This window comes from Globicephala melas, chromosome 15, assembly GCF_963455315.2.
Source record: "Globicephala melas chromosome 15, mGloMel1.2, whole genome shotgun sequence".
Classification (NCBI taxonomy): Eukaryota; Metazoa; Chordata; class Mammalia; order Artiodactyla; family Delphinidae; genus Globicephala; species Globicephala melas.
In genome coordinates this window covers 47,097,351-47,119,729 of record NC_083328.1, presented here as the reverse complement: position 1 = coordinate 47,119,729, position 22,379 = coordinate 47,097,351, and the positions used below count along the sequence as shown (strand labels likewise).

Here is a 22,379-nt window from a genome sequence, read left to right as displayed (position 1 = left end):
GGAGGGTATGCTTCCAACTCTCTGACCTCTCAATTCCTCGACCTTTTCTCTCCCAATAATCTTGTCCTTTACTCGATGTCAGCCACTCACTCCCGCTATCATACCCTAGTCCCTGTGATTGCCAAGCAAGCATCTCACTAACCACTACCCCTGACTTTTCAGTGCACACCCTCTAGTACCCAGACTCCAACCATCTTTCAACCTGTCCCTCACAGCCTCAAATCTTCACTTTGGTCCTTAAGCGGACTAACATCCATGGTCCGTCATGATCATTAACTCCCTGCAGAATCAGCTATCGTGGCCTACTCTTGCCCATTATACTCCCCTGGCAAAACTTCAAGCATAATTAAACCCTACCCCATGCCTGCATCCATAAGCTGAATTTGGCTGAAGAACAGCGGTACCATGCTAAGCACTCTCTTTAAATTCATGAGCACTAACCTCAATTTGGGCCTTTAATGCTGCCCAGTACTCATCATACATTTCCCAAGTACCGATCTATACTTTCTCATTTCTCCTCCAATTTCCAATATCTCCTCCTCCATCCTAACTCTGCAGTTGACCTTGCTTCCTAGTTCCCTGAGAAACATGGAAGCAACCAGAGAGAACCTCAGCAAGCTCCCACGACCCCTTGATTCGGGCACAGGGACTTCCTCTGGTTACTACAGATAAAACTGTTCAAGGTCATCGGCTCTGCCCATTTACTAGGTCCATCCCTTCTCACTCACCCCAGGACCTCACAACGGTGATTCACCCCCCACCTTCTCCCTCCCCAAACACACACAGCATTCTTTTGTCTCTCTCCTGGATCATTCTCCTAGATGACTTGCTCTTAATTTCTCCTATATAGAAAAACATATCATTTGTCTCCTACATAGACAAAACAAAACCCACTTCCCTCTCCAGCTGTTACTTCATTCTCTTCTTCCTTTTAAGAAAGGAAAAATTCCTTGAAAGATTCGTCTGTGCTCACTGTTTCCTATTTCTCTCCTCTCATTCTCTTTCCTTACCCACTCCAATTGGGATTTTTATCCCCATCACTGCACCCAAACCCTCTCTGCGAGGTCACCCACAACCTACATAGGGTGCTAAAGCCAAAGATTTATCCCCAGGGCCTCATCTTACTACTTGTCAGCAGCATTTAACCTGCTGACCACTCTTTGCTGCTGGAAACACTTACTTTACTTGACTTCTAGGACTTCACAAACTCTAGACTTTCTCCAGGAAGAGTACCAGCTGCTCCTCCTCAGTCTCACTGCTGCTTCCTCCTCATCTCCTTGACCTTAATTCTGAAATATGCCAGAGCCATTCAACATCTTCTTTTATTTACATTCATTCCTCTGACGACCTCATGTAATCCATCACCTTAAAATATCATCTGCACACTCTTGATTCTCACATTTATTTGAGCCCAGGCCTTCCCCGGAACTGGAGACTTGAATATGCAATTGCCTAATCAACACTTCCATTTGCGTATTCAAAAAGCATCACCTGAAACTCCTGATCTTTGCCCCAAGACTTCAACTTCCTGGAGGCTTCCCCACATCAGTAAAAAGAAACTCCATTCCTTCAGCTCCCCAGGCCAAAAACCAAGTCATCTTTGACTCTCTTTATCCCTCACCCTATATCAACTGATTAGCAAATCATGTTAGCTCTACCTGTAAAACCTACCAGAATTCAACCAATTCTTTCACTTCAACCAGCATCACTCTAGTCTAAGCTACTATAGTCTCTTGCTCAATATAGCCTCATAGCATCTGACTGGTCTCCCAGGTTCCACTCTGGACCCCCATAGTCTACTGACAGCACGGTAGCTAGAATGACCGTGTTAAAATGTAAGTTAGGTCATGCTGTTCTCCTTCTCAACACTCCCTATGGCTCCCATCTTACAATGGCTTATAAGTCCCGACATGATGGTCCGAGCCACCTCTTTGAGCTCATCCCCAACCCTTCTCCCCCTTGCTCACTCTGCTCAGGCCACCCTGATATTCTCAGCCTCTCCAGACACACTGCAACCTCCTTTGCACCTGCTATTCTGGAATGTTCTTCCCTTCACGTGCCAAATGGCTCTGTTCCTCACCTTTGGATTTTTGTTCAAATGTCTCTTTAAAAACCTCAAGTTCCTCTCCTGCACTTACTATCCAACTTTCCTACTTCATTTTCTCTGTAGCTCTTATTACTATACCATAGACTGTGAGTTTTACTATGTATTTATTATCTGCCTGACTTGATAAAATATAAATTCCATGAGAATATGGACTTTGCTTTATTCATCTCTATAGCCCCCAGGGCCTGGTCTAATGCCTAAAATGTAGTGTATGCTTAAATACTTACTGAATGAATAAATAAATGCATGTTTTTGCAACTACCAAGATGGAAGGGCTCTTCTGGATCATCTAGGCCAGGGATTGGCAAACTTTTTCTGTAAAAGGCCAGACAGTAAATATTCTCAACTTCGCTGCTGTAATGTAAAAGCAGTCATAGATAGTATGTAAACCAGTCAGTGGGGCTGTGTTTTAATAAAATTTTCTTTCTACATGTGGCTAGCAGGATTTGACCTGTGGACCACAGTCTGCCAAACCCTGATGTAGATTTTTAGATCTGCTGCACTGAGCATTAAAGCCTTAACCACCAATTCTCCCAGAATTTATTAAACAGACTTCATAACTTCTAGAGCTAGAATGGACCATCTAGACCAAGGATCATCTAATCCAACCCCTGTGGCAGACAGTAGATGTATACCTAGTATCCATTCTCTCCTTCTTTCTAACTAAAACAAGTCCAATTTTACTGAGGGGACAGTGATGGGCCCCGCTCAGAAATTTCTCAGTCTCTCTGTAGCTAGAAGTGACCACAGGACACAGTTCCGGCCAAGAAGACACAAAGAGAAGTTGAGTGGAGGGCCTTTTAGGAAAAGTCCTTTAATTCGCAGGTGACACACTCCTTTTGCTCTTTACCCATTTCCCCTCTTCCTATTTAAAATGCAAATGTGATCCCAGGGAATGGTGAGAGCCACACCCTAACGGCAGCAGAGCAGGAGGAGAGGAGAGGGGGCAGGAATGTGGAAGACACAGTGGGGCAGGCCCTCTGGATGTCTTATGATGAGAGGAAAAATTAATCTCCGGATAAGCCATGATAAGTGGCTTTTAAAGGAAGGCTTTTAAAGAGAGAAGATAAATCTTTGGTTAAGCCACTATAAGTAGCTTTTAAAGAGAGAAAATGAATTATCCAAGACCCTAAAAGAGAATAGAGACTTGAACTGACCCTGACCCCCACTTCGGTAGCCTTCCTCTCATGCCTCTCCCCTCAGAGTAAATTCCTCCCACAAAATGCGATTCCATCCAAAGTAGACGACATGTGAATTAGACAAGCGTTGCTCCTATCCCAAAAAGATCATTTCCCAGCCTCAAATAACTTGGAATTCTGGAGATTTTATCTAGCTTCAGACATGGTTGGAGCCACACTGCTCATCCTATCATTTGCAACCTAAGCAGAAAGAGATGGTTCCTCCACAGAGCTGTGGCAGAAAAGCCCAAGGCAGGATTCTCATTGGCCTGACTTGGATATTGGGCTCATCCTTGAACCAACCACTAGAGCCAGAAGGATTACTATTCTGATCTGCTTAAACTGGGTTACAGGCTCACCCCTGTGGCAGGAGAGATAGGTCAGCCCCACCCAAATGGGGTCTGAATGGTTCCTCCCAGTAAAAAAGGGCTCTGACATCAGAAGACACGGGGAGGGGAGTGTTGAAGTGTGTATATGCATGTGCACGAGCACACACATACACACACACACACACACACACACACACATCATTTTTGTGTGTGCCTACCCCAGGAAATTAAGAGATGTGGGTTGCAGGCTTAGCTCTCTGACTAGATGCAGGTCAGCAGGTTGACACATGACCTTTGGTTCTGAGTTTTCCAATCATGTACAAAAAGAAGATAACTTATCCAACATTACCTTTAAGTTTTAAAAGATGGATTGAAGCAGGGTATTTGAAACGCCTTTGAAAAGTATAAAGTGCTATATAAGTATGTAGGATTATTATAATTAGTGAATAAATGCAACTGATATAAAAGGAAAAGAAAATAAGAAATAGAAAAATCATCCAAACCTATACAAATCTTTAAAACATCTGTTACTATGATAAGCACCAGAAAAGGCCTCAGATTGCAATCTTCCCAGACAGCAAGGACAGGCTCTCCTGTGCCCCACCTTCCGGGGACGACTAACAGGCCCATCATGTTCCTTCAAAAACAACTTGCCCCACTCTACCCCCAACCCTGTTCTAGTCATACCTCCTCACTCTGCTGATCTTTAAGAATCAAAATAATTTTCTAAAGTAACGATATACATATCATTTCAAATTTTAAATGACTTGGATAAATTGACGTATACATGGTCATTTGCTGTGGCATCTGTTTGCAATAGCAAAAGACTGAAACAACCTAAACGTCCATTAAAAGGTGACTAGATAATAAAATTATGACACATCCATATACAATGGATACTATGCAGCTGTTAAGAAGAATAAAGAAACTCTTATGCACTGATTCAGAGAGGACTGCCTAGATATAATTAGTGAAAAAAGGAAAGTGAAGGATTGGTATAGAGGTTGCTACCATTTGTGTAAAAGGCAAGAAAAGAACACTCACACCAGTCTACACCTAAATGCATGGGATTTCCCTGGTTGGATACATAAGTACCTTGGTTGCCTCTACAAAGAGGAGCTACGTTGGCTGAAGGACAAAGTGTGGGAGAGACTTCTCCCCGCTTATCCTTTTGTATCTTTTGAATTTGTACCCTGTGAACATATTACCTTTGCACCAAATAAATAACAGACTGGTGGGATAATACAGCATAAACCTTACGGAAGGACAAACATATCACCAGGTCATACAGATCTCTATTAACTAACCACAGAGGTTGATGCACTTGGCTGCCAGAATAATTAACTCTAAGCTTAATAGTCTAACACAATAGCTGTGTTCACATAAGGTAGTGGCTAGAATATAACAATTACCCCACCATCCCCTACCAACCTCATGGTGGGGACCATGAAGCACACAGCCATCCAATATTTAAGCAAATTCATGATTCTATTAGCAAGAACAGACAATGGATAAGGTGACCAAATAGGTATTCAAACAAGAGCATCCCCCTCATTTAAGTATGTAAGGATGTATATATGTATGTAGCTGTACACAAACACACACACGTAAAATAAATGAGTGGCCAGATTTTCAACACACTCTCCATTTCACAGATACAGAGTGTATTCAGCCACAACTAACAGAAACCCAGACCTGCTGTAACTTAAACAACTTGGGGTTTACTTTTCCCACTGAACAAGTAGTCTGCAGGAAAGTGGCTTTTGCATTTGCAACAGCAGGTTTACAGTGTCAAGGCCATGAATTCTGTGATTCTCCTATCTGTCTCCTCCTGGCCACAAGATGGTTGCTCTTACTCCAGGCATCACATTTACATTCAGGACAGGAAGAAGGGAAAAGAGGTGATGTCAGTCCTTTTCATCAAGAAGACAAAAGGCTTTCCCAGAAACCCTCAAACAGACACTTGTGTCTTGTTAGTTTGACCCAGATTGTATGGCTGTTCCTAGCTGCAAGGGAGTCTTAAAATGTAAATAGTTTTTACAGTCTATGTAGTAGAGGCATGGAAGGGCAAAGGAAGTTGAGAATGACTACAGGACAAGCCAGTCCACAGTGTGTGCCACTCTGTGTGTGTACTCTGATAGGGTGCAAAAGTTAGCATGTAGAGGTGATTAATGAAATGTTACCCCTGACAGTTTATATTCTTTATTGCCTACCTTAAGAATATTTTTAAATGTGACAATATAATGGATTTTAGATTGGATGCGTAAGCTGAGAAGTGGAAGTAATAAGGGCTTCTCATAGATCCAGAAATAAAACATTAACCTACTAGTCATATATTTATACTTATGTGCTTCCCTATTAAAATTTAATCCTCCCATCAAATAAATGCACATCTAAAAGTTAAACACATTTATTTTCTGTAGATTTCTCCTTAAATATGTTTTCATTCGTTTAATGAACTATGTTATAATTTTAATTAATTTCTCAGCGTTTACAAACCAGTTCTGTTCCCTCAGCTTTGTTAAATAGTAAACAGTTTTGTTATAACTTAAGTCTCAAAGATTTGCTACTTTTATCATAAGCTTTCCTACAAAGAAAGTCAATTACCCCACAGAGTCACCATCAGCCTTCAGTGCAAAAGCATTACAGTCATAAATACTTTTTTCTGAGCCATTTGTATATGTCAAACATTAAAACCCTTCATCTTAAATACCTCAGAAGATACTGCCTAAGAACAAGGACATCTTCTTACCTAGCCGCAACAATATTATCATGTGTTTTTTTCACAGAACTAGAATAATCCTAAAATTTATATGGAACCATAAAAGACCCAGGATTGCCAAAGCAATCCATTTATATGGAACCATAAAAGACCCAGGATTGCCAAAGCAATCTTGAGGAAAAAGAACAGAGCTGGAGGCATAACCCTCCCCGATTTCAGACATTATTACAAAGCTATAGTAATCAAAACAGCGTGGTATTGGAGAGAGCCCAGAAATAAACCCACACACCTACGGTCAATTAATCTATGACAAAGGAGGCAAGAATATACAATGGAGAAAAGACAGTCTCTTCAGCAAGGGGTGCTGGGAAAGTTGGACAGATGCACGTAAATCAATGAAGTTAGAACACACCCTCACACCATACACAAAAATAAACTCAAGATGACTTAAAGACTTAAATGTAAGACACGAAACTATAAAACTCCTAGAAGAGAACATAGGCAAAACATTCTCCTATATAAATCATACCAATACCAAAGAGGGAAAGGGGGTGAGGGAGGGATAAATTAGGAGTTTGGGATTAGCAGATATAAACTACTATATACAAAAAAGATAAGCAACAAGGTCCTACTGTAGCACAGGGAGCTATATTCAATATCCCGTAATGAACCATAATGGAAAAAATATGAAAAAGAATATATATACATATATATATATGAATCACTTTGCTGCACACCAGAAACTAACACAACATGGTAATTAACTATACTTCAATAAAAAAATAAAATAAAAATAATTATCATATCTAAAACTATTAATAATAATTCTAAGACTAATGTTTATAGTTTTAATATTTATAAACAACATTTATGAATAATAAGTACCATCACTTAGTCTATTAAAATTTCTCCAATCATCTTAAAAAGGATTTTTTTTTAAAAAAAAAATGAAAGGCTAATCACTCCCAAACATTTTTGTTTAAAAAGCTATTGCTTCGGGCTTCCCTAGTGGCGCAGTGGTTGAGAGTCCGCCTGCCGATGCAGGGGATGTGGGTTTGTGCCCAGGTCCGGGAGGATCCCACATGCCGCAGAGCAGCTAGGCCCGTGAGCCACGGCCGCTGAGCCTGCGCATCCAGAGCCTGTGCTCCGCAACAGGAGAGGCCACAACAGTGAGAGGCCCGCGTAATGCCAAAAAAAAAAAAAAAAAAAAAAAGCTATTGCTTCAAAATCATTCAACCAAAGGGAGTTAATTTCAACCTACATTATTTTTATTGGTTATCAGTCATTTGGTATTTGGTTCAGATTCTTTAAATACAGGTTTCTATATTTATAAAATGGCCATTTGTTTTGCATCTTTGTATCTAAATAGTTACAGAATACAACAAGGAGCTCTTCAGAGCATTATATTTTACAGGAAAAAAAAAGAAAAGAAGGGAAGGAAGACAGGCAGGATTGTTTCTGACCTTAAAAAAAAAAACCCTCTAAAATGCACACACAGACTAACAGCAAACCCATTCCAAATTTACCTCCCAAATACAATTACAGAATTCCTAATCACAAATTCAAATAATGAAGCCTGCTACTTGATTTAAGTGTTTTAAATAAATAAAAATCTGCTACTTAAAACAAATAAACAGAGAAGATACTCTGAGCTTACCCAATCTGAAACTGAAAATCAACCCAGAAATTAGGTAAATACCAGAAAATCATCAGTGTCGTTGAGCCTCAGGTGGTCCATGTGAGAAGCCCTCAGCGTGAGCTGCCCACGATTAATGCTAATGAATGGACTGGGTTTTACCACATTCACAGAAGGTTCAGAATAATGTTGTTTACATGCACTCTAGTCTTCCCTCATGAATATGTGGTTCTCACAGGCTCAAAAGTCATGGTTACTCTCAAATATCTGATGGCTTTTAAAAAATTAGGGTACAATGAGGGGAAGCAACTTCACAACCATGAAAACAATTCTAAAATCTATTATAACAATTATGAATTTCTTTATTTTACCCACATCCACCAAATGTAACTTAAGCCCTATTCAAACTAATCAGTCAGTATATGTACAACTCAGCCTTCAGTTTCATATGATTTAATTTTCCTTTCCTTCTTGCAACATTATAATTATGTGCTCTGAGTTTACTGTAACTAATATTAGTGATTTTTCTCCATGTGCTCACCGCGCAAGGAACAGACAAAAACCCTTTTTGATCACCTAATCAGTACCCTTTGGAGGAAAAAGAATTCTGATATGGAAACAAAGATCTTTCTTTTTCTTTTTTTTTTTTTTCCCAGCATGGGATGAAACAAATTCTTTGAGTGGTTTTAATTAAATCCTAATACTTCATAAACATCTTTTAACATAAAATTCAAAATAAAGTACATATTGTGAGTAGCTCAGCAGCTCCTAATTCTGTGATGGCACCAACCTTTATAATCAAGTCCACAGGCCCTAAATCTGGCCACCTTTGAAATCAAATAGACCAGCAACAAAACTATGGGGTTTTTTTAAAGTAACGTGACACTGCTTACAGAGTTGTTTTGTTTTGTTTTTCCGTTTTTAGTACTGTGCTTATTATTTGCTTTCCAACCAAATAATATTACCAAATTATTTCCAGTTATCAAAATTTGGTAGCTAATTTAAATGGTCTTTTCTTTGTTTCCCAAAAGGCTTGAGTAAGAACACATTTGCTGTTGTTGACACAGTCATCCCCTGCTATTTCAAAAGTTGCAAGTATCCAAAATATATGGGATTTCCAGGCTCTAAGAGAAGACTAGAGGTCTTATGTAAACAGGAAACCTAGGCCGGAGGGAGAAAACCAGCGTGGGCTGTGAATGCACAAAGCCCCACAAAGTCACACTTCTATTGCCGGCTACCCACTTCCACTTACTCTGATAAGTCCATTTTGTTAATCTGCTGCTGATCAATTCTGTTAGTAATTTAATACAATCACAAGTTTTTCTTTTTTTCTTATTTGTAAGAGGAGAGGAAGAAGAGAAAAATGATTGAGCTCCCTAGGACAGGATGACCCAGCTTTATCTCAAGACTCTCCTTTAGGAACAAGGCATAGGCCACCTCACAGAATGTAACCTCTGGGTTTCTTGGAAATTGTGATGATTCTCATTATGATATTCAACATGCACTGTAAAAACAAATTTGGGAGTTATTCAATTTAACAAGCAGATGAACTATTTATTTTCAAATGATGATTACCCGGGTCAATAAATGGGAGTTTTAACCATTCATTTTGGCCAAAGAAAGAAAATAATATCTCAGATTCTTACCACTTTCAACAATTCCACTGAGTATAATCTAACCAATCACTCTTCCTATTCTCCAACCTCCTAGCTTACAGCACAAGCTTTCTGCACCTTGTTTTAAATGAGATACATGATAATTTCTTAAGCCTCTATTAAAAAAAAAAAAAAGGATGTCACTCTAAGAGGTATTTCAGAGTTCAGCACAACAACTCCCCAAAAAGAGACAAGCAAAAAGCATTCAATTCTGCCATTAGCTTCCTAAAGAACATTCCTAAAGGCCCTTAGAAAACCACACACATTTCTAAAATGATTGTCAACCTTGTAGTCACTTGCTATCTTTCCTTTTGTCCCCATTCCACTCACTCAAGTTTATTCTGATTTGTAAAATCTCTATACACTTAAAAATATTCTGGGGTTCTATATATGTATCTTATGTCACATGGGAAAAAAAAATATGATTGATTTTGCAACTTGGTGACCCTCCATGAGATATACTCCTGTTAAAGAAGAAAAAAGATGAAAGGCAAAGTATTATTCTTCAGTAAGTTTGTGTGCTGTTGGTGCATAGTTTACATGCAAAGTTGTCGATGCCAGTCATCTATGGAAGTCTAACCCACCTAGCTTGTCGCCAAGACTGAAAGACTATCATTTCTGGTCCTCCTTCTTTGCAGCTGCTGAGTGAAGTTCTTTTCTTACCCTGCCACTGCACATGCTTGAAAGTTGATTCATACCCTCCAAATGCCTAGACCTAAAAGGTTTTTCTTGATATTCCTTTATATCTCTAAACACATGGAAACTCCTTGGTTATCTCAAAAAATTCCTTCTGTCTTTGGCTTCCAGATGAGTGCCCTCCTCGGTCGCATCTTTTCTCCCTCTTTCCTGTCTCCTCACAGGATACTCTTTCCACCCACCCTGAGGGCAGACACCCTCTAAGGTTTTTACCTTCTCATTCATTCATTCACTCCACAAATGTTCTCTTTGCTAGACACTCTTCTAGCTGCTAGGGAGACAGAAATGGGGGAAAATAACAGTCAAAATCTCTGCTCTCATAGAGTTTATGCCATGCTGAAGAGAGACGATAATAAAAAAGTACAGAATAAAACAAGTGCCAAGAAGGAACACAAACCAGAGTAAGAGAAGTTAAAATTTTAAGCAGGGTGGTTAGGAGAGACTTCCTTGAGGAGATGACGTGCAAGCAGATCTGGCTTCCTCAGCGGGATCATTCATTCTGTGAAAGACACCATAAATTCCGAAGACAAGCCCAGAGTCTCAACTTCCCTCTCAAGCTCCAGGCCCATATATCCAACTGACTGTCTTGCCTACAAACACCTCTATGCCAACGTACGAGTCAAAATCAACCCCATGGAACATGTCCAATGTTCCATGCATGACATTCTTATAATCTCTTATTGGCCTTGTAATTCCAAGTCCAGGAGACTCAAAACAAGGACCTACTGTATAATACAGAGACCTCTGCTCAATATTATGTAACAACCTAAATGGGAAAAGAATTTGAAAAAGAATAGATACATGTATATGTATAACTGAATCACTTTGCTGGACACCTGAAACTAACACAACACTGTTAATCAACTATACTCCAATATAAAATTAAAAGTTAAAAAAAAAAAAAACCTCCAGTTACTTTGATGCCTCTTTCACTGCATCCATTCCATTCAATCAACATCAAGAATCTCAAAGATTCTCTCTTTGAGAGTAGTCTCTGGCACCTAACTCTCCTTTGATCCACTCTAGCTCTGTTTCTCTAATTGCCATGCCCTTCAAATTAGTAGCTTCACCTACAGGGCCTCCCTCCTCCAATCCATCCCATATCCTACTGTAACACTCCACTGCCAAAGCCTTATGTGGCTCTCTCCACTTCAGTAGGTCCAATTTTGGGATTTTCTTTTTCATTTATAATTACACCACTCTCCCTAATATACTCTGTCCACTTGTTAAATCAGATCATTTGCTGCTCACAAAACCAGTCCTAGATTTTCCCTCCTGAAGGTACCTCATTCATGACACTCTCCTCAATCTACCAGATATGACACCTCTTCCTCTGCTTCTTCTTTTTTTTTTTTTTTTTTTTTGCAGTACGCGGGCCTCTCACTGTCGTGGCCTCTCCCGTTGCGGAGCACAGGCTCCGGACGCGCAGGCTCAGTGGCCATGGCTCACGGGCCCAGCTGCTCCGCGGCATGTGGGATCTTCCTGGACCGGGACATGAATTCGTGTCCCCTGCATCGGCAGGCAGACTCTCAACCACTGCGCCACCAGGGAAGCCCCTCTGCTTCTTTTGAACTCTCCTTTTCCTACTTTACCATATTAAGAGTTTAATTATGAAGTTTTTCATAAAACACAAAAAGAATTATATGGAACATATAATTTATGAAGCATATTAATAGAACAAATGTCCATTAATCCACTAAACAACTAGAAAAATCCAACACTACTAATACCGTTGAGACTCCCTAGGTATTCTCTCCCAAAGGAAACCACTACCCTGAATTATTTTCCAATAACTTCCTGCTCTCTTTTATAGTTTTACCATATGTGCATGTATAATGAAATAGTGTCTGGTTTTGCAAAGTTATATTAATTGTGGCAACACTGACTGCAGTCCTTTGCGAACTGTATTTTTAACTTAGTATTATGATTTTAAGGTTTATTCATATGGATATGTGTCTTTGTAATCCATTCATTTTCACTGCCACACAGTATTCTCCTCCTGATGGATGTTAGAATGGTTTCCATTTTTTTGTTGTTAAGAAAAAGCCATGCTGGGCTTCCCTTGTGGCGCAGTGGTTGAGAGTCCGCCTGCCGGTGCAGGGGACACGGGTTCGTGCCCCGGTCTGGGAGGATCCCACATGCCGCGGAGCAGCTAGGCCCGTGAGCCATGGCCGCTGAGCCTGCGCATCCGGAGCCTGTGCTTCGCAACGGGAGAGGCCACAACAGTGAGAGGCCCGCGTACCGCAAAAAAAAAAAAAGAAAGAAAAAGCCATGCTGTACATGTTCCTGTGTGTGTCACCCAGGGCACATGTTCGTAGTCAGGACTAGGATTTCTGGGTTGTGGGGCATGCATGTGTTCCACTTCTCATGAATATTTTTCCAAAATGATTATACCTACTTAAAAACAGCAATGTCTAAAATATTTATTTCATATTTTCTACCTAGTGATTCTAATATCTAAAGTCTTTGGTAGTCTGGTTAAAGTTTCTATTGACATACTTTCTCTCATGGTAACTCTACTTCATGTGTGTTTCATTTTAATTTAAGCTTTTATTTTGAATTCATAGTTGAGCACTTCTTTGAGATCTGAGTTGAAAGAGTATTGCTTCAGAAAGGATTTTCATTTACGTCTGTCAAGCCCCTGGGAGCTTCATATAACTAGGACAATCTTAAACGAAGATTCTCACCCATTCATTTGAAAATGTGATTTTGCCATTAATATTTCGTCCAGCATTGTTAGATTATTTGCAGTCAAAGGTTCCAGGATCTCCATCTGATGAAACTGCCAGGAATGGAAGTCCCCTATATTTCCTGAACTTTAGTATGAAACTTATTGCATCTTACTTTTTATTTACTGTACATTTGCCTTTTTTCTTCTCCTAGATTGCAAATTCCTTGACAGTAAGGTTGATATGGTGTATTTATCTGTGTATCTGTCACAGTAGCCAGCAAGGTACATTCATGACTTTCATGAATATTTATTAAATAAAAACACGTTAAAAATTCTGAAAGGGCTGCCCTGGTGGTGCAGTGGTTGAGAGTCCGCCTGCCGATGCAGGGGACACGGGTTCGTGCCCCGGTCCGGGAAGATCCCACAGGCCTCGGAGCGGCTGGGCCCGTGAGCCATGGCCGCTGAGCCTGTGCGTCCGGAGCCTGTGCTCCGCAATGGGAGAGGCCACGGCAGTGAGAGGCCCGCGTACCGCAAAAAAAAAAAAAAAAATTCTGAAAGTATTTATAAAACCCTAAGGCCCAAGAATTAGTGATAAATAATGCTTTGGGATGCCTAATTTATTATTTTCCTGATTTTGCAATTTGGACATGTAAGTACAACACGCTATATATATCACAATGTTTATGATAATGAAGGAGGATAAACCAATTTTTTGAATTGGTTTAAAAAAAATACGTTCTCTTACGAAAAAGATTTTAGTGTTTGAAAAAAAGAAATGTGCATGAAGAATAGGAGAAAAGTCTTGTAAAAATCCAAAAATGCACTACTGGTAAAGAGATGAGTATATATTTTAAGTTTTCTAAATTATAAAGAAACTCATGAAACATAATATATGACCTCAGATAAGACGTTAAAATGTGTAATGACAATGTACTTTTGTTCCTCCTATCAAAGCTAATGCTTATGAATTATCAGGGTTTTAGCTAAGAATTTGGTCATTAAAAGAAAATATTTATCAAATATAATTTCTCAAGTTGGCAGAAAACCACAAGAGTAGACTCCCTTCAATCTCAATTTTTGATAGCATTCTGCATTTGACAGTAAACCTATGATGTCAGAAAGAGTGTAAGCATTCCCCAAAGGGATAAAATAAAAGAACATAGAGCAAAAGCTTCTTTTTTTAATTGTAATACTATATACCACATAGAATTTTTCAATAATAGTCACATAGACTGTAGGTTGATGATACCAACAAGTTAGCTTAGAAATTCAAAGAGAAGAAAAGGGAAATTTGGTTTTTACAGATAGCATTTTATCAACCATTATATTTAGTAGAGAGCCAAACCAACTAAAAAAAGTACTATGACATTACTTGTTGAGAACTGGGCAGTAAGCTATAATGCCACCCTGAAGTTCACATACCACACATGCAGCCACAGTTTGCATGAAAAAGGAATAATTCATGAAACCAAGTTTGTTCAAAAATAACCATGAATAGGAAAAGTCACATCTGAATCATTGTAAGAGCTTTTATATGTGTGTGTCTGTGTGTGTGTGTCTGTGTGTGTGTGTGTGTGTGTAATTTAAAAAGCTCGACTAAAAAGGAAATCTATTTATTTCTTTTCCTTACTTAACTAAGCATTCAGTCTATAATCAGCTGGTTAGCATGAAGTATTATTAAGGAACTATTTTTACAGTACCCATTTTTATGGATTTTGTACGTTACACAAACAGTGGGTTTTTAAAAAAAAAATGCACAAATCGGTTATTCTGTTTTATGCTTCCTACATTAAGTCAAACCAAAGCTCTGGATCTTGGCATAATGGTAATACAAGTGGAAACGAAAACATTTTAATCTTCAAAATGTCTTTCAATTTTACCCTATCACATTAAAGCCTCATTTATCAAAAATAGATTTTTAAAAGAACCCTACACTTAAGATAATTTCAGAGTTTGTTTCAAACTACAAAAGAAAACTGGAAAAATCTTTATTTTAATAAGTTGCTGACTACTTTAGAAAAAATACATAAAAACAAATTATTTAATCCAGTGTAAAATTACTTTTTTAAAAATCCCTCATTATTGCAGAAGGTCACAGATATCAAACATAACATCACTCAAAAAGAGAGGGTTATTTTAAAATTCTGTACAAATGGTTATTGCTGTGTCATTTTAGAATATTTTAGTTAAGGTAATTTTACCATTAATAAAAGTTAAATGTCAATTAAAAGAAAATCACCCAAACAGTACAACAGAAAAATGGTCTAAAGCTATTAGCAGATAATTCACAGATTAATATAAAAGGTCAAGTTATATTTGAAAATTTACTCATCAGAAAAAGACAAATTAAAACTGGAAATCATTTTTTTTAATCCTTGATTATAGAAAAAAATTTTTAATGTGATAATAACCGGTGGAAAAAGACTGCGGAGGAGACTTCTGGTTTCTGGTCCAGCATGTAATGACTTCAGGGGTCACCGCTCTATCCTAACAAGTAAAAAGTTAAAGAAACTGAAAAATCAACAACTCTTCTTAGATCCATCAGAAAAGTGAGATCAAAAGGTAAACAACTTCCCCTACAACTGGAGAGACAGACAGTCATATATAGAGAATCACAGCACCAGAGCAGAGCCTCATGAGCAGAAACCGCCACAGGAACCAGTGCCTGGGCAGGAAAACCAGAACTGTGACTGAAGAACCACCGGAGTCTTAGAATAAGTCTGTCCTGATTATTATATAAAATGTTTCTAAGTATATACTGCAGTGAGAATCTCTAGATATATTATTTATGCAAATCTTTTTTTTGTTTAAGAAAAAACAAAGGAAGCAAGAAAGGAAGAGTATCGTGATGCCTTTCCACAAAGGTGGCTAGCTTACCACAGCCATCACCAGAAAGGATTTCGACCAAATCACCTCAATAGAAACTTCCAATCCACCTTTAATAGCTTTAATTTATAGTTTCAACTAAGGACTAAATTGCTTTACGACTGTACTTTCACACACACAGTTTAGATTGGCCTGTGAACAAACCAGGGACCAAATAGAATTTTGGAGCTAGAAAGGATTTTGGGGACCATCGAGCTAGGCCCCCTTGTTTTATACACGAGGAAACTGAGAACAAAGAGGCTTGTCCTAAAACCAACAACTAATTTCATCACTGTTAAAACAGGAAAGAACCAGACCTTGCTTCTCATCCAGGTCCCTGGTAAATTCAATTTATTTCATTCTAATCACTTTGTAAATATCATCCATGCTTCTTGATAGTTCCCAAGTGGTCCCAGAAATTTTTGCTTTTCCAATCCCAAATCACCTGATTAAAAAGAACCACATATTTACAGGTGTAATACGGTACAGAATTCATAAAACTTAGCATGGTGGAGGAATTTAGAAACTGTCTCTTGTCTAACTTTTTTTTTTTTTTAAGAAAACAAAACAGAACTTAAGTAACTTGATAGATTCAGTGAGTCAGACACAGAGTTAAGAGTGGAACTCAGCTGTCTTAACTCCCAGGACACTGTTTTTCTGTATTCCACATTTTATTTTGCTTAAAAAGGTGGGGGGGGGCAGTGTGACCTTGCAGAATGAACACCCACTGACTAACCAGGTGACTTTGGACAAGTCACTGAACTACTGCAAAATGTTTCTTCAACGATTTAGTGAGCAGGGTTGATGAGTTCTGAAATTTCTGATTCCTTTCCAAGAGTCTGGAATTTTTAAGATGAGTGTTCAATATGAATTAGGTCATGGGATCCAGTGGAAAAATGAAGTACTACAGCCCAACTCTCTGAGGAGTTTCAAGAGTTATACAAAGAGGACAACAAAGCATCAGAAGAGAAAGGAGTGGAGCTCAGGAACTCCTCAGCATGGACCCAAATCTGGAGATGTACAACTAGCTAGTGAATCTGTGGTTTCAGACACAGTAAAGAGTTCAGGTCACTCTCAACAAGGAGAAAATTACCATGTGCCGTCATCACACACCCATTGCAGGGTTCCCAGGAAGTGAACTTCTCCTGAATGTCGAGTTTTCACCTCTGGTGAAACTGGTATAGCTGGGCAACTAATAGCAAATTACATAAATTACACAAGCTGTTCAGGCCAAGAATTTGGTTTCCCTTAAAAACAGCATTCCACGATGGCAATTGTTAAAACAAAAGAACAAGGAGACCCAAGTCTGATTCTGATATATTTGAAGCTGTAGTAACATGAACAACATCAACCTTTTTCTGAAAGATCACCAAAGGCAGACCTCAAAGTCCATTCCTAATGCATTCCTCAGCTCACAATTTGCCATCAAGTGATTCTTACCAGCATGCCTGTAGTTCATACCGTTATCTATGTTTTCATGACCTCAGGTGAAATAACTGGAAGAAAGCACCTGTATAAAATCTCTTCATATTGAAATGTTTTCTAGTTATTCACTCTGTTCTTCCTTCAGATAAATCCAGTTGTTTCTTGCCTATAATGTGTTTTTCTTTCTCTCTCTACCCTAAAAATCTTTCCTAAGAGGGCATAATACGTATTATAGGCCTAAGCAACAATGCTTATAAATCTGAGGAAGTAATTCAGTTTTTTTTTAATAAATTTATGTATTTATTTATATTTTTTTATTTTTGGCTGCATTGGGTCTTTGCTGCTGCAGGCGGGCTTTCTCTAGTTGCGGCGAGCGGGGCCTACTCTTTGTTGTGGTGTGCAGGCTTCTCATTGCAGTGGCTTCTCCTGTTGAGGAGCACAGGCTCTAGGTGCACGGGCTTCAGCAGTTGTGGCTTGCAGGCTCTAGAGCGCAGGCTCAGTAGTTGTGGCGCACGGGCTTAGCTGCTCCACGGCATGTGGGATCTTCCCAGACCAGGGCTCAAACCTGTGTCCCCTGCATTGGCAGGCAGATTCTTAACCACTGCGCCACCAGGGAAGTCCAGTAATTCAGTTTTATTCCCATCCCTGGAATGCCCCATCTATCCCACCAGTTGCATGCTTATATTATAAAACTTATATTTTATCCTTGAGTGGATTTTCATAAATTCTAAGTAGAGACAGCTTTGAGATGAAAAGTGTTTTAAACAGGTAAAGCCTAAATTTTGGTAAATAGTTTGGGGCAACCCTTGCTTAGCCAGGTCCCCACCAGTATCCTAAGGGTAGGGCTGGGGTAGGGGTGTGACTGGACACCTTGACATTTTTGGGAAAACTAGAAGAAAAGCATTGATTCCTGGTATGGGTTTCTGTACCTCTTCCCAAGCTGGTGAGGGTGGAAGAAAAAGAGGAGCCAGTGACAAAGCCCTAGATTCAGAGGATCCAAGAACAGATGAGGCTTAAAGGAACAGGAAGCCAGGTAGGGACGTTGCCCATTGCCATGCCACCTTCAGGCCGGTAAGCCTCTCTAGGAATAGAGTGGAAAAGTAGCCTGATATGCTTGGGCCAAGAGGGCTTGACAATCCCCTTATTATTCTATGTTTTCAGACCACCTGACCCAATTACCACTAGCATCTGCTGTCAGTGGATGCTATGTGTACTGCAGAAGCCAGAGGTTACAACAAGACCACAGACACCACAGTGAATTCATCGGGGAGAGAGGCCAGTGACCCATGGGGAGGTGGAGCACGAGCCCCATCCCAGCACAAGCCAACAGAGGGAAGAGGGCGGCCATGAGCCAGATGGTCCCTCCACAGTGACACAGAAAGTCCCTGGAATCCAGATGCCACCCAACGAAGACAAAATGGCAGCAAAACAAATATAAAGTGCCATGTAAAAAGAGACCAGGCTTACATGGAGAGGACTAACAGAACGAGGAGAGACCAGGCTTACATGGAGCGGACTAACAGAACGAGGGGAGACCAGGCTTACATGGAGCGGACTAACAGAACGAGGGGAGGCCAGGCTTACATGGAGAGGACTAACAGAACGAGGAGAGACCAGGCTTACATGGAGAGGACTAACAGAACGAGGGCGAGGAGTCAGGCATTAAACCGAGTTAGAGAACATTAAAAGAGTTACAACAGGCACCCTGCCTGCACTGTCCACCATGGGCTGGGGAGAAGAGTCAATGTAGGTGTGGGACATCTGGTAAAGTCTGCCCCAGACACAGGCCCAGGACGCAGCCCTGCTGTGACCTGGCAGGCTGGGCCCTGTCGACATGGAAACCAGAGGTCCCCAGTGGTTACACACAGGTGCCCATCGGGACTCCCTGGGCCAGGCCCTGCACAGCCTGCACACAGCCCTTGTGGCCCAGGTGGTCACACACTGAGCATTCGTCCCCTCTGCAGGGGCCCTGTGGCCTGTGTGTCCTGCAGTTCTGTGTCCTCTGCACGCCCCCTTGATGCTGGGCTCCCACGGCATACCCAGCCACCAGGTGCTGATTATCTGTTCCCCATCTACACTGCACTCCGGAGGGTGGCCTATTGTTTGCCCAGCAACTCCAGACCAGTCCCAGCCAGGCCAAACCAGTGAACTTCTCTGCTACCTGCTGAACCACACCTTCTCCAACAAGGTCTGAGCCCCTCCCAAGCATGTCTTTCCCTGGACACTCTCAGATCTAGGGCACCACAGAGAGCTTCTTTACAGCCTCCAGTTACTCTTTCATCATAGTTAACAATTCCTTATATTAAACTCCTCCTGATTAACCTAATGTATGGTTTCTACCTCCTGACTGGACCCAGAGGGCTACATACTCCTAGCAGCAAAATCTATCAATATTTCCACTTCCTCCATGGACGCCTCCCTCAAAATCACCACTTCCTCTCCATGGCCTGGACCATTCCAGCCCCTAATGTCGGTCTCCTATAGAGATGGTCTTGGACAACCTGAGATCTGCTTTATAAACCCTCCCCTAAAACATCATTTTATTGATCAACTTAAGAAGACATAAGGGTTCTCTCCTTTCTATCAGATCGAACAGGAACTCCTACACAGAGATTTTAAGGCCCTCGGGACCTGGCCTCACCTGGCCGATCCAGCCCCGCTGCACATCAGGAACACTTCCCTCTAGGTGAGAGTCATGCAGGTGTCAAGCCCTCACCACGCCTAACCCCACTGTCATGTCTGTGCTCACACTCCTTTCTTCCCCACCTTTCCCGGCCTCCTGGGGCCAGTTCTAGGAGTTCATCATCCATGAATCCTTTTCAGGTGATTTCTTCCTACACTTTCGTCTGTGTTGTCCTCACCACATAATTAGCACCTTATATTACCCTGTCTTGATTCTCTACATGGAGACACCCCCCAGGTTAACCCTGTGATACTCTTCCCCTCATTTATGTGTTCATGGCTTATTACCCTAACTTGTTTTTTGGGTTTTTTTTTTTTGTTTTTTTGTTTTTTATGGGATAGGGTTGCTGGGAGGAGTTAGAGGAGGTGTCTTTTTTTTTTAATTCAATTTTATTTATTTATTCATTCATTCATTTATTTTATTTTTTCGGCCATGCTGTGTGGCATGTGGGATCTTAGTTCCCCAACCAGGGATCGAACCCATGCTCCCTGCCTTGGGAGCACGGAGTCTTAACCACTGGACCGCCAGGTAAGTCCCCCTTATTTTTAACTACATTTTATATTTTTTATACAACTTCACAAGCCTTTACCATAGTGGTAAGCTCAATGTTAAATGATGGGAAAAACCCGAGTCAAATAGTTTTAATCCACAGTAACAGTTATCTACAGGGCCATTGCGAGGCTACACAAAATCTTCCTGCATATTAGAAAAAGCCATCCCTTCCTCCAACCAGATGCAGCCTCACATCAGGTTATATGGGTTTGGCAAATGGAGCCAGGCCAGATTTCAACTCAACCCTAGACAACGGTGTGTGGCAGCACTGGATTCATGAATACAACACTAACTTTTTTTAAAAAAGAGTCAAATTGCATTACAGAAAAACTTTTAAATGAGGTTGCCCCTTGAATTTTGTTTTAGTAGAATTTTATTCCACTGTGTATGATTCTAATCCTGGACAGTGTCTCACAACTTGGGCATTACATTGGTTATATGGTAAATTTCATGCAGTAGTAGCTATTTTGATGGAATTTCTTTTCACAGCCAATGTTAACTTAGGGTCTAAGTCCATGCTAAACCCTGGACCTAGGTCTAGCAGTACAAATGTGGCACCTGACTCATGAAGCTTACAGCTCAGAGGAACAACCTCTATTTACAAGGAAGTAATTTTCTTAATGTTATACTTACTGATAAACTTGTTTTGCATAGTTTCCAGCAGAGCTTGGTGGGCATCTTCAGCTTGTAAAGCGTGTGAACATTCTCTAGCCAGTATGGTGCGCACAAGATGCTCTCCACATCCTAGAAAGCCAAGGAAACCAAGAACGGTTGAGGAAAGGCAGTACTAAACATCCTTCTTGTCTTACTAGCATTAAACCACCCCTATGCACCACTGAAGAAGTAGTTATGTTGGAGAATAATTCAGTGAGGGATGAAATGATTTCTACGAGCAATCTAGTAATTTTAGTAAAGAGATTTGACAGAAACTAAAGAAACACATGTCTAATCTTAAAAGGAAACAAAGAAAAATAAAAGGAAACCCCTTTTTCATAGGAATTATTCACATAATACATGAATTTAGACTCTCTACCTAGGAACCACCTAGGGTTCTGTTTCATTTCCATTGCTGGATAACCACAAAAAACTGTTTTATAATTTCTATACAGTAGGCCCTTGTTGGTTATTTATTTTATATATGGTAGTGAATATATTTTAATCAAAAGTTCTTAAATTCATGAAATTTAAACCAACACAAACTGATATAACACACATTTTCTGTTTGGCTAGTAGGTACTGTGACAGACATTAGGCACTAACAACAAATCTCCCTAAAAATGTTGTCTGTAATTGTTAAATCATGTTGGTGCCATTCATTTCAGAAATTTTCTCTGCATATGTACACCTCTCCTCCTTCCCCCCCTTCCTCTGCCCCCCATATACACATGCATGTATGTATACACACATATATGCATATTATGTATACACATACATTATACACTCATTGCCAAAAATACAAACTGTTCGAAACTTGTGAAAGTTTTGTTTTTTTTTTAAATCACCTATGTTTTGTCAGAAATAACTTGCCTGTATTTTTTGGTAAAGTAAATGTAAATCTCCTTCAAGATCTTTGTGAGTATCTACACTTAGATCTTCATCTAGGTATGCAATTTAATATATTACTTTGTGGGCAGGATTATGGTGATCCTTATTTTGTTAAATGTTTGCAATATTATTTTTATAATCCGGGAAAAATTAAAATAAAGCTAATAGAAAAGAAACCATTTTCGACACTTACTATGTAGAGACACTGTGTAAGCTCAGGAAACTCCATAAATTTTAATTCCCTTTGTGTATGTATTTGATGTTGAACAGTGAAATGTTATACTTTAGAACAATAATAATTGTTAGGAAACTGGC

General features: G+C 40.0%; 1 protein-coding gene across 5 annotated transcripts in view; it reads right to left on the bottom strand.

Moving 5' to 3' along the window:
- TASP1 (taspase 1) overlaps positions 1-22,379 on the bottom strand; it is a 296,551-nt gene that overhangs the window by 127,504 nt on the left and 146,668 nt on the right. For all 5 annotated transcript variants that reach the window (XR_009559115.1, XM_060285375.2, XM_030872548.3 and 2 more), the window contains one exon: positions 21,153-21,263. Coding sequence is in view for 4 of the 5 variants with exons in the window: in XM_060285375.2 (XP_060141358.1) it covers positions 21,153-21,263 (111 nt within the window). In the remaining variant the exon portion in view is untranslated. The remainder of the gene's footprint in view (positions 1-21,152; positions 21,264-22,379) is intronic.